The sequence below is a fragment of the Callospermophilus lateralis genome, chromosome 19 (genome assembly GCF_048772815.1).
Source record: "Callospermophilus lateralis isolate mCalLat2 chromosome 19, mCalLat2.hap1, whole genome shotgun sequence".
NCBI lineage: Eukaryota > Metazoa > Chordata > Mammalia > Rodentia > Sciuridae > Callospermophilus > Callospermophilus lateralis.
The window spans coordinates 5,457,007-5,471,192 of record NC_135323.1 but is presented as its reverse complement, the minus strand read 5'-3'; the positions used below and the strand labels follow the sequence as shown (position 1 = coordinate 5,471,192).

General features: G+C 44.1%; 1 protein-coding gene across 2 annotated transcripts in view; it reads left to right on the top strand.

The window, feature by feature from the left end:
- Dnaja3 (DnaJ heat shock protein family (Hsp40) member A3) overlaps window positions 1–11,292 on the top strand; it is a 30,869-nt gene extending 19,577 nt beyond the window's left edge. The window contains exons 11-12 of one of the 2 annotated variants that reach the window (XM_076839818.1): window positions 9,414–9,527; window positions 10,163–11,292. In XM_076839818.1, coding sequence (XP_076695933.1) covers window positions 9,414–9,514 — 101 coding nt within the window. In that variant the 3' untranslated portion in view covers window positions 9,515–9,527; window positions 10,163–11,292. The remainder of the gene's footprint in view (window positions 1–9,413; window positions 9,528–10,162) is intronic. The other variant, XM_076839819.1, reaches the window with a different exon arrangement.
- The last annotated feature ends 2,894 nt before the right edge of the window (window positions 11,293–14,186 follow it).

Genomic DNA, 14,186 nt, shown 5'->3' with positions numbered 1-14,186 from the left:
TAGTGCTCCCTGGCATGTGTGCGGCCGAGTTCGATCCTCAGCACCACATACAAAGATGTTGTATCTGCCGAAAACTAAAATGTAAATAAAATATTTAAAAAAAAAAAAAAGATTACAGATCAGGGCTGAGAATATAGCTTAGTCAGTAGAGTGCTTATATAAAAAAAAAAAAAAAGTAAAATAAAAAGACAAATAGAACAGATTTGTGCTTTTCTGGGCTAGAATACTTCACTGGGATTCCAGAATGTCTTGTAAACAATAGTAACCACAGGGCAGGAAAAACTGAAGTCAGAGTTCAGTCTTTCTTTTAGAGCAGAGTAACTTTGAATTCATTTGGCAGGGAATAAATATGTCACACTGAATGCAGAGATCCTGCCATTGGCAGTTTTGTTGAATGTTGGTGGTTTAAGAGAGCATATTTGATACTAAACTATTTCAAAGAAAAAAAGTTCAGATTTTTTATAGAAATGAGATTAGAAATCAGTACAAACAGGAATGTTTCAAATTAGTGTCACAAATTATCTCAATCCAACTTAATTCAAGTAAACTGAAACTTCTTTGCAGATTTGGTTTATTTAATCTTTTGCGTATATGGCTGTATGTATGAGTAATGTAACCATGTCATTATATTTTTTAAATATAGTTCATTATACAAAGCATTAAAAAAGAGAGGATATTTGCCAGTCAGAGCTTCAACAATGGCACCCACAGCTGCTGTCCCTCTCTTTATGGGGGTTGGGGACCTTGATTGATTGGGACCCAGGTCAGGTCAGGATAGGCTATGCCCACAAGGTTAGTGGCTCAGACTATGCATGTTTCTTCCTCATTGCATCAGTTTTTGTCTGGATCCTGGATGGAGTTCCCAGAACTCAAATGGTCTTAGAGCAGATGTTCAGAGCTGGGAGAAGATTTACCAGTGAAGTGGAGGGTTGGGCTAGGCAAGCACTAAGCTAGGTCCCCAGCCTTTTTTTTTTTTTTTTTTCCCCTCTTTTTTTAGACAGGGTTTCACTAAATTGCTTCAGCCTACTGAGTAGCAGGTATTATAAGCATGTACCACTGTGCCTGGCTTGTTATATTTTCTGAACTAACAAAAAAGTTGGACTGGTTATTCTACAAAACTCTGGTATGCACCTCTGGCTTCTTCCTTAAACCTACATGTTCCTGTAGTTGTGTGGTATGTGACATTTGTTCTGTACCCAGTTGTCCTCCTCCTCTCCTGCCAACAAGAGGCCTCACGGTTGGCTAGGTATGGCCTTGGTGGTATTGGTGTTTTACCATGTTACAATGTTGGGTATTAAGCTAGGAGCAATGACACATCCTTGTAATCCCAGCTACTCAGGAAGGTGAAGTAGGAGAATTGCAAGTTCAAGACCAGCCTCAGCAGCTTAGTAAAACCCTGTCTCAAAATAAAAAAACAAGGGCTGGGGATGTAGCTCAGTGATAAAATAACCCTGGATTCAATCCCCAGGACTAAAAAGAAAGGAAAAAAATTATTGGGAATTTAGTGGCTCCCACTTGTTTTAAATCTCCCCTGATAGCTTGAGAGTTGATTATGTAGTTTGTTTGTGAGTGTCCTTGGAAACTTCGTTATTTTTGTGGTTCCTAGCCCTGATGGCCAGTTTCCTCATTCTACCAGGATTTATTTGGAGCCTCCTGTGTGACAGATGTCAGCTCTTCTTTTTTGAGATTCTTTTTTTTTTTTTTCCAGTTGTAGATGGACACAATACCTTTATTTATTTATTTTTTTTTTGTGGTGTTAAGAATCAAACCCAATGTCTCACTGTGCAAGGCAAGCGCTCTACCACTGAGCTACAACCCCAGCCCTCAAGATTCTTGATGACATTAATTTTGCTGAGTTTTGTTTAACCTCTGAAAAGTTGCTTATAAAGTGAAATGGGTATACCAAATTATATTTATTTCTACTCACTTCTTTTTTTAGGGGAGAGTACCAGGGGTTGAAATTGGAGCACTTGCCCAATGAACTACAACCATAGCCCTATTTTGTATTTTATTTAGAGACAAAGTCTCACTGAGTTGCTTAGCACCTTGCTTTTGCTGAGGCTGGCTTTGAACTCATGATCCTTCTGTCTCAGCCTCCTGAGCTGCTGGGATGACAGACTCTTTCTATTCACTTCTATTGTCATTTTCAGAGATGCATTCCAATGGGAACTTTGGCTCCCAGCCATAATTTTGCAAAAGGCATTTAAGAATTTAGAAGTGAGGCTGGGCTAGCTACCACTAGCTCAGTGGTAGAGCACTTGACTTGCATGTGTGAGGTTGGATTCAATTCTTAGCACTGCATATAAATAAAAAAAAGTCCACTGACAACTAAAAATAATTTTTGGGCCATTTTTTAGGTTTTATTTGTTTTTTATACATGACAGTAGAATGTGTTTCGATTCATTGTACACAGATGGAGCAAAACTTTTTATTTCTCTGGTTGTACATGATGTAGAGTCATACCATTTTGTGCAATCGTACATATGCCAGGGTAATGATGTCCATCTCATTCCACCATCTTTCCTATCCCCATGCCCTCTCCCCTCCCCATACTCCCCTTTGCCCTATCCAAAGTTTCTCCATTCTTCCCATGTCCCCCACCCCCCATTATGGATCAGCATCAGCTCATCAGAGAAAACATTTGGCCTTTGGTTTTTTGGGATTGACTTACTTATTAGCATGATATTCTCCAACTCTATCCATTTACCTGCAAATGCCAATTTTATTCTCTTTAATGCTGAGTAATATTCCATTGTATATATATATATATTACAGTTTCTTTATCCTTCATCTATTGAAAGGCATCTAGGTTGGTTCCACAGTTTTGCTACTGTGAATCAAGCTGCTGTAAACATTGTTGTGGCAGCATCACTGTAGTTTGCTGATTTTAAATCCTTTGGATATAGACTGAGGAGTGGGATAACTGGGTCAAAAACTTGGCCATTCCAAGTTTTCCAAGAAATTTCCATACTGCTTTCCAGACAGAATAGTTGAACCAATTTGCAGTCCCACCAACAGTATGAATGTACTTTTTCTCCATCTTCGCCAACATTTATTGTTGTTTGTATTCTTTTTTTTTTTTTAATATTTATTTTTTTAGTTATCGGAGGGCACAACATCTTTGTTTGTATGTGGTGCTGAGGATCAAACCCGGGCCGCACGCATGCCAGGCGAGCATGCTACCGCTTGAGCCACATCCCCAGCCCCGTTGTTTGTATTCTTGATAATTGCCACTCTGACTAGGGTGAGATGAAATCTTAGGTTAGTTTTGATTTGCATTTCTGTAATCACTATAGATGCTGAACATTTTTTCTTTCCTTTCTTTTTTTTTTTTTATATTTTTTTTAGTTGTTGATGGACTTTATTGCCTTTATTTTTATGTGGTGCTGAGGATTGAACCCAGTGCCTCATGCAAGCTAGGCAAGCACGCTACCACTGAGCCACAAGCCCAGCCGCTGAACATTTTTTTCATATATTTATTGATCGATTGTTTAATTTCTTCTTTTTTTTTTTTTTTTTAAGAGAGAGAGAGGAGAGAGAGAGAGAATGAGAGAATTTTTTAATATTTATTTTTTAGTATTTGGCGGACACAACATCTTTGTATGTGGTGCTGAGAATCGAACCCGGGCCACACGCATGCCAGGCGAGCACGCTACCGCTTGAGCCACATCCCCAGCCCTTAATTTCTTCTTTAAAAAAAAAAAAAAAAAAAGGATCTAGAGTTGGGCCAGGTGTGGTGGCACACTCCCACACTCCTATAATCCCAGCAGCTTGGAAGGCTGAGGAAGGTGGATCTCAAAGTTCAAAGCCAGCCTCATCAAAAATGAGGTGCTAAGCAACTCAGTGAGACCTTGTCTCCAAATAAAATACAAAATAGGGGATGTAGCTCAGTGGTCAAGTACCCCTAAGTTCAATCCCTGGTACCCCCAACAAAAAGAATTCAGAGTTGGACCTGGGTGTGATGGTGCACACTTATAATTCTAGCTGCTTGGGAGGCTGAGGAAGGAGGTTCACAGGTTTGAAGCCAGCTTAGGAGATGTAGCAAGACCCTCTCTCAAAAAGAAGATAAAAAGGGACTGAGGGGACCAGGGTTGTAGAGCGCTTGCCTAGCATGCATGAGGCACTGGATTCAGTCCTTAGCACACATAGAAATGAACATAAAATAAAGGCATTCTGTCCATCTACAACTCAAAAAAAAAGAGAGAGAGAGAGAGAATATGCTGTTGGTTTGCTACCTGTTTGTGGGTAGGCCTCTCGTTAGATCATGAAAAAAGTTACTTCTGCAATCTACGTATGAAAACATTATAGTTCATATAATACCCATGTCTGAGCAACTGCACTAATAACAGGCTTTATTTATTTAACTAGACTGGGTCAAGCATTCAATAAAACTAAAGTTGTACCATAAGCAGTTTGCATTCGCTTAGTAATGGTTTGTGGGATAAAGGTACTAGAGTGCTACTGATAGAACCCAGTGCCTCATACTTGTTATATAAACACTCTACCATTGAGCCACATTCCCAGTCTTCATGTCACTTTTTTTTTTTAATATTGGCAAGCACTCTGCCACTGAGCCACAACCCCAGCCCCTAATGTCACTTTTTAATAGCCCTTTGAGGGTATAGCCTAACATGTGAGAGGCCATGTATCCCCACTACACACACACACACACACACACACAGAACTTTCTATGTACTAGTAATTTGGAGCATCATTAGAAAGCCTAGTGAGAGATGTTTTAGGTACAGATCAATGTTTGCAGATACAGATCAATTCCTGAGTGTCTTTGAAGACTTGCTTTCATCACAGGGAAAGGGTATTCAAAGAAGTCCGGTGGAAGTGTCTAGGCTTTAGGTCTACATAAAACATCCTAAAGTTGTTTTGTTGTTTTTGTTTTGGTGCTAGTGGTGGAACCAGGGTCTTGTGTATGCCAAGCACATGCTCTGCCACTGAGCCACACTTTCAGCCTAAAGATTTTAACAAATTTAATATCTCTTGGTTATTTTTGTGTCCTAATGCTATCAGACTCTAGTCTCTCTTTCAGCCTGTGAAGCCAGAAGACTGTAGAATATTTGGGAGCTCAGCACTGGCAGTGCTCAGTGGGTACATCTGGCAAAAAGCACAGGCAGTGGGGTAGTTTGCAGTTACTGTGTGATTTTTTTTGAGTTAGGGACACAATGTGGTTCATTGTTTTGAGTATAATTAATTCTTGTGGACACACACATTTATTTAGCTATAAGTTAGAAACACGTTCTGGAGCTCAATACAAGTGATTTTGGAATTTTCCACTCCATTTTTATCTCTACCAAGGCCAAAAGTGCTCCTGGATGTCTCCTTTACGCAAGGTGAAAGTAAGAGGAAGGTGAGGGAGAAGATATAGAAAGTGGGAGGCAGTCCTGAGCTGAGTCAGGCTGTGAGTGTGGGTTGCCCCTCTCCACTGTGGGGTGGCCCCTTTCTCAGAAACCAGATCCTGGAGTCCATTTGGCCTTGGTTCCTGCACAAAAATGTCCGTTTAGCATTAACTACAGTCTGAGAAATTATATATGAAGAGATGGGGCCCCTATCCTCATCAAGTGTACTCTGTAACTGGGGAATTTAGAACAAGCATTGAAAAACTTTGCCTACAACAAATAAATGTTAGACCTTTATCTATCTCGCTCACTCGCTCTCTCTCTTTTTTAATATTTATTTTTTTTAATTGGTAATATTTATTTTTTAGTGTAGTTGGACACAATACTTTTATTTATTTTTATATGGTGCTGAGGATCAAACCCAAGGCCTCACACATGCTAGGCAAGCCCTCTACTGCTGAGCCTCAACCCCAGCTCTCTCTCTTTGTCTCTCTCTCTCTCTTTTTTTTTTTTTTTTTTTTATGTGTGTGTGTGTACCAGGGATTGGACCCAAGGCACTTAACCACTGAGCTACAGCCTCAGCCCTTTTTATTTTTTATTTAGGGCCTTGCTAAATTGCTAAGGCTGGCTTTGAACCATCCTCCAGCCTCAGCCTCCCAAGCTGCTGGGATTACAGGTGTGTGCCACTTCATCCAGCTCATTTCCTCTTTGTGTCCCTGGCACCTTGCCCAGTGCTTGGCACAAGCCTGACTCCACAGTAACTTTGGATGAGTTTATCTGGATCTGTTTTCCTAACCATTGGCTGGGAAGTGTCTGAGGGAGAGATGAGCATAGAAACCCTCTCCAGGAGGCACGAATGGTGTGTTGGGAAGACTCCTGGACCTTCACTAGACCCTGTTGTATGCCAAAAGCACTGTGCAGCCCTTTCAGCTAGAACCAACTTCCAGTGGTGCATTCCTGTTTTTGTTTTTTTTTATTTATTTTTTTAAGTGCATTGTGGGGCTGGGGATGTGGCTCAAGTGGTAGCGCGCTCGCCTGGCATGCGTGCGGCCCAGGTTCGATCCTCAGCACCACATACAAACAAAGATGTTGTATCTGCCGATAACTAAAAAAAAAAAAAAAATATTAAAGTTCTCTCTCTCCTCTCTCACTCTGTCTTTAAAAAAAAAATAAAATAAAATAAGTGCATTGTGTACCAACCTTATTTAGAGAAGCTTTGGAAGTAAAGCTCTCACATTTGTGTCCTGAGTGGCCAGGATATCCTGCAGGGACTCCTTCTACCCCAGCTAGTTCTCAGGCTCAGAGAGAGAGAGGAAGTAGTGTATTTACAGACCTGATTATCTGTATGCTAAAGTCAGTTCTTCATGTCTTTTGATCTCTCCACTAGTAAATCCTATTCCTGAAGAAGCCTGTTCCCCTTGAGCCCTATTTAAAATAGAGTTGGGGGGCTGGGGATGTGGCTCAAGCGGTAGCGCGCTCGCCTGGCATGCATGCGGCCCAGGTTCGATCCTCAGCACCACATACAAACAAAGATGTTGTGTCCACCGAAAACTGAAAAATAAATATTAAAAAATTCTCTTTCTTTAAAAAAAAAAAAAGAAAGAAAGAAAATCCTTCTCAACCTTTAAGCTCCAAATCAAATGTCACTGCCTCCTTCCTCTCTTCTTAAAAAATAAAAATAAAAAAATAAAATAAAATAGAATTGGGGCTGGGGCTGGGGTGTAGTTCAGGCCAGTGGTATATGTAATGTACTGGGTTCACCCCCAGTGCTGCAGAAAATAAAATAAAATAGAGCTGAGAGTGCTACTCCAGGAGTAGAAGCTGAGAAGAAGAATCTTTGCCTACATGTATTTTTGTTTTGTTATGAGGAATTGAACCTGCAGCCACCTGAGTGCCAGGCAAGCAGTCTACCACTAAGCTACATCCCTAGTCCTTTTTATTTTTTATAGGTTCTCATTAAATTGCCAAGGCTGGCCTTCAACTTGAAGTCCTCCTAACTCACAGTCTAAATCAGTGGATTACACATATGTGCCACCATACCTGGCTTGGTTTTTGTTGTGTGGCGCGTGTGTGTGTGTGTGTGTGTGTGTGTGCGCGCATGCGCACGCGCGCACGCACGCTCTTTGTGCCACTAACCAGCTAACCAGGTGCTTGTTCTAGCTCTCCCAGACCTTGACCACTGTGGCTCAAGTACAGCTGTGACCATGGAGCACAAGCTATTTCTTGTCCCACTGCCCATCCTGCCTGGGCAGTGCAGCACTGTGCAAACCTGGGGGCTGCTATGGGCATAGCACTGGAACACTGCAGTGTCTCTGAACACAGGGATGTTTGTGCTCATCCCTAGTGCTGCGACTCTTGATCTTCTCTGCATAGCCATTTTTCAGGGATTAATGAAAGCTCTCCCACAGGGATGTGTTTTGGCATCAGCAATGTAACTGTCTCCTTGGTTTAAGAAAAGAGTCCCCTAACTGTTATCCTTTTCACCCAGGGGACAAGGAAAGTGGGTGACAGCAGTTGCTGAGTGTTTTTGTGCCCCACTTGATTAGTTAAGAGCTTGAGTCCGGATATCAGATAATCCATATCCCAGCTCTGTTGTCAGTAACTGTGAAGATTTAGGTAAATCATTACCTCTCTGAACTTCAGTTTCATCATCTGTAAGCAGGAGATAATAGTAGTTAAGAGCTACTTCAGGGTTGCTGTGTGTGTTTGAATGAGGTCATGTGGGTAAAGCCTCTGGCATAATACCTAGCACATATGAGAAGCTCCATCAGCAACAGTTCTTAATTTGCCACACTCTTATCGCACACCAGGATTTGCTCTTCACTTACCAAGGACATTAACAAAATTAAAAAATCCTGTTTGCCCTTGTCTTGGGAGGCATAGGAGTAAAACTTGTGGTTTGTGGATACATTGTGTTAGAATCCATTTTGTAAGAAGGGGATGGGAAGAACTGAGAGAGGCCTCACTTGGCTTCTTGACCTCAAGGCAGCTTCTGAGGCATGCTGTTTGCTGTACAGAGCCAGGTCCTCAATGTGCAGCTCTTAAACTTGGACGTGGCCCCAGTAGTTTTGACAGTTGCATACATCTCAGTGTGTTGCTTGGGTCCCCATTCCTTCTCTGAGGACGCACATGAGCTTTGAGAACATGCTAGGTCAGAGGAATGATCCTTGGTCCCACTGTTTTTCCTGTACCCTAGGGACCCTGCTCTACTCCTGCTTGGGGACTGTCACTCTGAGCTATGGGCTTCTCATTCCAAGGCCTTGTTTGATTCAGACTAAGCTCTTAGGGACTGACCATTTTCACTCTGTTGGCACAGTGAGAATATGCCCTGCAGTTAGAACACTGGGGCTATTGAGACCTTATAGATCCTTAAAGTAACACATCTTTGCAGTACCTCCTTGGGAGTCCTGGCCTGGGCCCTAAAGAAACATCAGCCCAACTGCCTTTTCTCCGGAGCAGCGGGGGTTATAGGTACTAGGTGTGAGGAGGTTGCTTGGGGAGTCATAGACTCCCCACAGGTGTTGTGATAGATGAAATGAAATGTACACATCAGAGGGATCAGTGTGGCAGTGGGCCCCTCACTGCTAGGGGGTGTGTTTTGGCATACATGCACAGTATGAAACCTGGTTCAGTAGTCTTAGAAATAGGATCTTTTCTTGGTATTACTTGCCTTCTGGCCAGTTGGATAGATGGTTAAGAGCCTAAGCTTTGGAGATAGGCAGCTTGGGTTTGAACTGAGCTCTACTTCCTGTTAGGTGGCTCTGTGTCCTTGGGTAGACCACCTACCCTCTCTGTGTCCCTGTTGTTTTTTTGCCCATCTAAATTTACCTATAAGCTTTTCCTAAAGATTACAATGTGTGTAAGTAAACTGTAGCTTGACCAGTTGAGACAGCCCTTGCCAGCTTGGGAGTGGTCCCCACTCTTCTAGAGGTGGTGCTTGGACGTTTCTCAAGTGCCAGGCCCCTGGCAGCCAGGTGTGGGTAGGTGGGAGTCTGGGATGTGACACCTGGAGGTGTGTGCCCTTGACCCCTTGACCCCGTTCTTTCTGCTGTTTGTGCCCAGGTGGCAGGACCATGGATAGCTCCGCAGGAAGCAAGGCTAGGAGTGAGGCTGGGGAGGACGAGGGATTCCTTTCCAAACTTAAGAAAATGTTTACCTCCTGATATCCCAGCCGAGGTAGGAAAACTTGTGAGGTTCCTTCCCTTTGTTTCCCTCTATGAACTAATCACTGTTTTCTTTCACTTTAACCAACATCATACCCCATACCCAATCAAAAGAGCTGGAAGAGATACCAGTTGGAGGCATGGTAAATCTAGCAGCCTCTCCACCCATGGGAGCAGAGTGTGGCAGCCACTCAGTACAGGGCTGAGCCAGGCTGCAGCAGCCAGCCTCTTGGGTTTGAACTCAGTTCAGACTCTACTGGAGAGCTTGTGTTTGGGGAGGCTGCCTCATGATGCTCCTACACCAGTTCCTAGGGGTTCTCTGTCCCACAGTGGTAGGACCAGCTTGTCCATGGTCACAGAGGATAACTTGTGGTGGAGCCAGGCCTAGAACTCAGATCTCCTCCACTCCCCACCGCCCCAGCTTCATGGCTGCCCATCTTGCCTGGGCAGTGCAGCACTGTGCAAACCTGGGGGCTACTATAGGCATAGCACTTGCAGTGTCTCTGGACACAGAGACTTTTATGCTCACCCCTGGTGCTAAGGACTTTTGACCCTGTCTGCACAGCCACTTCCCAAAGGTGAATGAAAGCTCTCCCACAGGGATGTGTTCTGGCATCTGACATGTAACTGTTTGTCTCCCTGGCTTAGGAAAACGGTCCACTGGAAACTAGGCCAGGAGCAGCAGCCTCTTCTGGTGGCCAAGGCACCTCAGAGATGGGAGGATTCCTGAACAGCAGCCCTGAGACCTGGCCTACAGAGCCCTCAGGACTGCCTGGCAACAGCAAAACCATGTGACAGTACCTCTACAGGAAAGGCCATGGTGGACAGCCCCTGGACAGTAAAATGTAGCATCCAGGGGCTAGTGGAAGTTTCCTGTCCATGGGTAGGTGACTTGCCTCTTTGGGCTCAGGCAGGATAAGGCAGTTGGACTCTTCTTGCAGTTCTAAAACTCAAATCTGGAATCAAATGTGGAAATCTTAGTTAAAAGAATTAAAGGCCATGCTCACAGCTTAAAAATGAAGCCTTAAACTGTACCAAGTTGTGAAGTGATTAATTTCTTTCACAGCAAACTTCCAGAGGTCCCAGAATGAGTCCTTCTTGACAGGTTGGCTTCCCCAGGAACCATCCTCCGCTAACAGCCTCTACAGAGACATCAGTCACTCCTCTTGGAGTTGGTTTTTAATTCCTCAAGGTACCAAGCCACTGGAAAGTGGTGCTGGGGGCCTGGGCAGCCACACTGAAAGGCCAAAGGATCCTGGAGGTTCTGCTCATCATTTGTCCTGCTGTCTGGGTAATGGGTGTGGAGGGCCTCCTGCCGTTCTGAGCCATGGCAGCTGTAGCTCTGCTGGGCAGACTTGGCTCACTGAGGTAACTCAAAAAGCCTTACCTCAAAAGGCCATGTCAGCCCAAGGGCCTGGTTCTCCCCACTTACATGCATGTTCAGATTACTCAGTGCTGAGAATCATTGTCTTTTCCTATGTGTTTGAAGAAGAAAGCACAACCTCAGCCAAGAAGGTCGCACCGTGCAGTCAGAGCAAACGCCTTGTCCCTAGACACTGCTGGTAGCATGTTGTGGTTTCTGCATTTCAAGGACCGCAAGCTAGAGGTAGCGCAATGCAGGTTAATGAAGAACACTTCTCAGTAGTTTCCTTTTTTCTCTTTATAATTTACAACATTAAAGCATTTGTTAGGTCTGATTTAAGAATGTAAAGTGATTATGTATTAATGTAAATAAGATTATCTACTGCAAAAGATATTTAAAACCTAAATTGTGGTCATTTCTTTGAGTTCTGACAGCCTTCTGCATGTGGCTCAGCAGGGGTGACTGGAGTCAGTTGGCTTCATCAGTATGGTCAAATCCTTCGAACACAATGAATCAAGGGCACTGACAGGGCTGATTTAAGAGTCTTGGTGGGTTTTTGTTTGTTGGGGGGTGGTGGTGGTGGTGGTGGTGTGTGTGACGAACAACTTGTGTACCTTGATACAGCAGGAGTACCTTGATACAGCAGGAGTGAGAGCCGTTTATTGTAGGACCAGAGCAATATTTTTACATTCCACACAGCTTATCTTAATTAGCATAAACTAGATACAGCAGTCAACCAATCAGGAATCTCCATACTTAATGGCTCGCTTTTGTTACTTCACAAACCACTCCCTCTGGCATTTTGCCAGACTTGTTTACAGACTCTAACAGTTTGTTTTTTCAAACACTAAAATTTCTGCTTAGGCTTACTCAGGTGGCTAAGGCAAGAGTCTTGAAATTGCAAGGCTAGCCTTGATGACTTAGCAAGACCCTATCTCAGAAGAGGTGGCTCAAACCTGTAACTGCAGAAGAATCACAAGTTCAGGGCCAGCAACTTAGCAAGACCCTGTCTCAAAATAAAAAGTACTTATGAGGTAGCTCAGTGGTAGAGTGCCTTTTGGGCTCACCCTAGTACTGAAAAAGAGAAATGTGTATCATGATTTAACTAGTCTGGCACTCAGCAGACACCTGGTCCCTGGCACAGCTGAAGGTCCTGGCAAACAGCTCATGCCCGCCCCAGTGGTTTAGGCTGAACAAGAAGGTGTTGGGATTGTTCCCTGAGCTGGGTAGATGGGGTAAGAGCTGATGTATAAGGCAGGCTCAGAAGTTTGGTGCCTGCATGGTGGCACATGCCTGTAATCCCAGCGGCTCAGGAGGCTGACGCAGGAGAATCAAGAGTTCAAAGCCAGCCTCAGCAACTTAGTGAGGCCCTAAGCAACTCAGAGATTTGTCTCTTAAGTAAAATAAAGAAAAGGGCTGAGGATGTGGTTAAGTGCCCCTCAGTTTAATCTCCAGTACACACACAAAAAAGTGACATTTGGTGAACTTGGATACTTGCCAGTATTTAATTCAACAGTGTTTATTGCCTTCCTGCTGTGAACGTGCAGTGGGCCAGGGACTACTACACAAGCCCTGGGGATGCAGTGATAGGCTGGACAGAGTGTCAAGAAAGTGTAGGTCTGTTCCTGGAGAAGTCAGCTGGGCCTAATTCACATCCTGTCCTTGGAAAGTCTGGAGTCTTTGAAAGAGGAAGGTGGAATTTCTGGCTAGAGACACCACTGTTGCTGTGCTGAATGAAGCCTCCTTCCCTCATGGTGTTGAAAAGTGGCCCTGGAACAACTGCAGAATTAAGTGCTGCTTCCAGGATTAGGGTTGGTTTATTTCTATGTGGCTCCTAAGTTTTGAGATTTCTTTGCTTCCTTTGAGTTGGGCTGGGGTGCAAGAAGGTGTATTTTAAATACAAAAATGGCTGCTTGGGAGGCTGAGGCAGTAGATTCAGAAGTTCAAAGCCAACCTGAGCAATTTAGCAAGACCCAGTTTCAAAATAAATAAAAACTGGCTGGGGGTGTGGCTGTGATAAAGCACCCCAGGTTCTATCCTTAACACACACACAAAAAAGTTATCTCCAGGACACTGAGCCTTTGGGGGTTGAGAATAGGAACAGAGGTAGATGGTTAGTGTTTGTTAAAATATTGGGAGGGTGGGCCAGGGAAGGTGCAGTCAGAGTAGACAAGGCCAGTTGGTCTCAGCCCCATCCCCACTCAAGCCCCTGCTGATTCTGTCTCCAGCCTGAGCTGCTCTCCTCACAGTCAGCCCTGTTGGTTTCACTCACTGGCCTTTGCATCCTTCCCTATCATTGGAACCCCTCAGTGAAAGTGCACAACTATCTTCCAGCCATCTGTGCCAAGACTGGCCATCCTTCCTGTCCAACAGCAGTGTGGACACACTGAAAATGGACCATGACAGCTGGACAGCTTTACAGAGGCATTTTCAATTACTCCTGCTTATTAATAAACTATCAAATCTGTACTTATGTTCTAAGAGTGACTCTTTAAGGGCCATAAGGGGGCCATTCACACACTTTATATAGGGCTGGGGGATGTAGCTCAGTGGTAGAGTGTGGGGAGCCACTCTGAAGATCCATGCCTTCCAGTCCTGAAGCAAGGGGCTCTGACCAATCACTACAATTGTGGTGACTTGGGTGTTGTCCCAGCTCTGAGAGCAAAGGCATCTTCAGATGTAGGCATTACCCACGAGGGTTGAGTTACACTCATGTGTCCCTTGTAACCCTGCCCCTTCTGGCCTTTTTTAGATAGAACTTTCTAAGAACAAAGAGTCCCCTCAATAAAAGCTCACTTCCGAATGTGCTCGCTCTCTCTCGCGACTTTCTCTTGCTCTCCCTTTTGGAGAGCCTGAGGCCAAGAGCAGAGAAGCCGTCCTGAAGCTTGTGTAAAGGTACAGTGTGTTTGTATTTTATTTGGTGTCCCTGCAAATTCACGCGAGCAATCTTAAGTTCAACTGCCCGCACAGGTTGGGGGTGGCAGTAGAGCACTTGCCCAGCAGGCACAAGGCCCTGAATTCCATTCTCAGCACTGCAAAAAAGAAAAATAAAAAGCGTAGAACTTTACATTAAAAAGTCCAGTTCTGGCCAGGCATGATGGAGCACACAGATAATCCTACCAACTCTAGAAGCTGAGGCAGGAGCATCACAAATTCAAGGCCAGCCTCAGCAACTTAGCCAGGCCCTAAGCAATTTAGTGAGAACCTATTTCTAAAAATAAAAAAGGCTGAGGATGTAATTTAATGGTAAAGCACTCCTGGATTCATTCCCAGCACACACACACAAAAGTCAAGAGTTCTGAGGGGTCT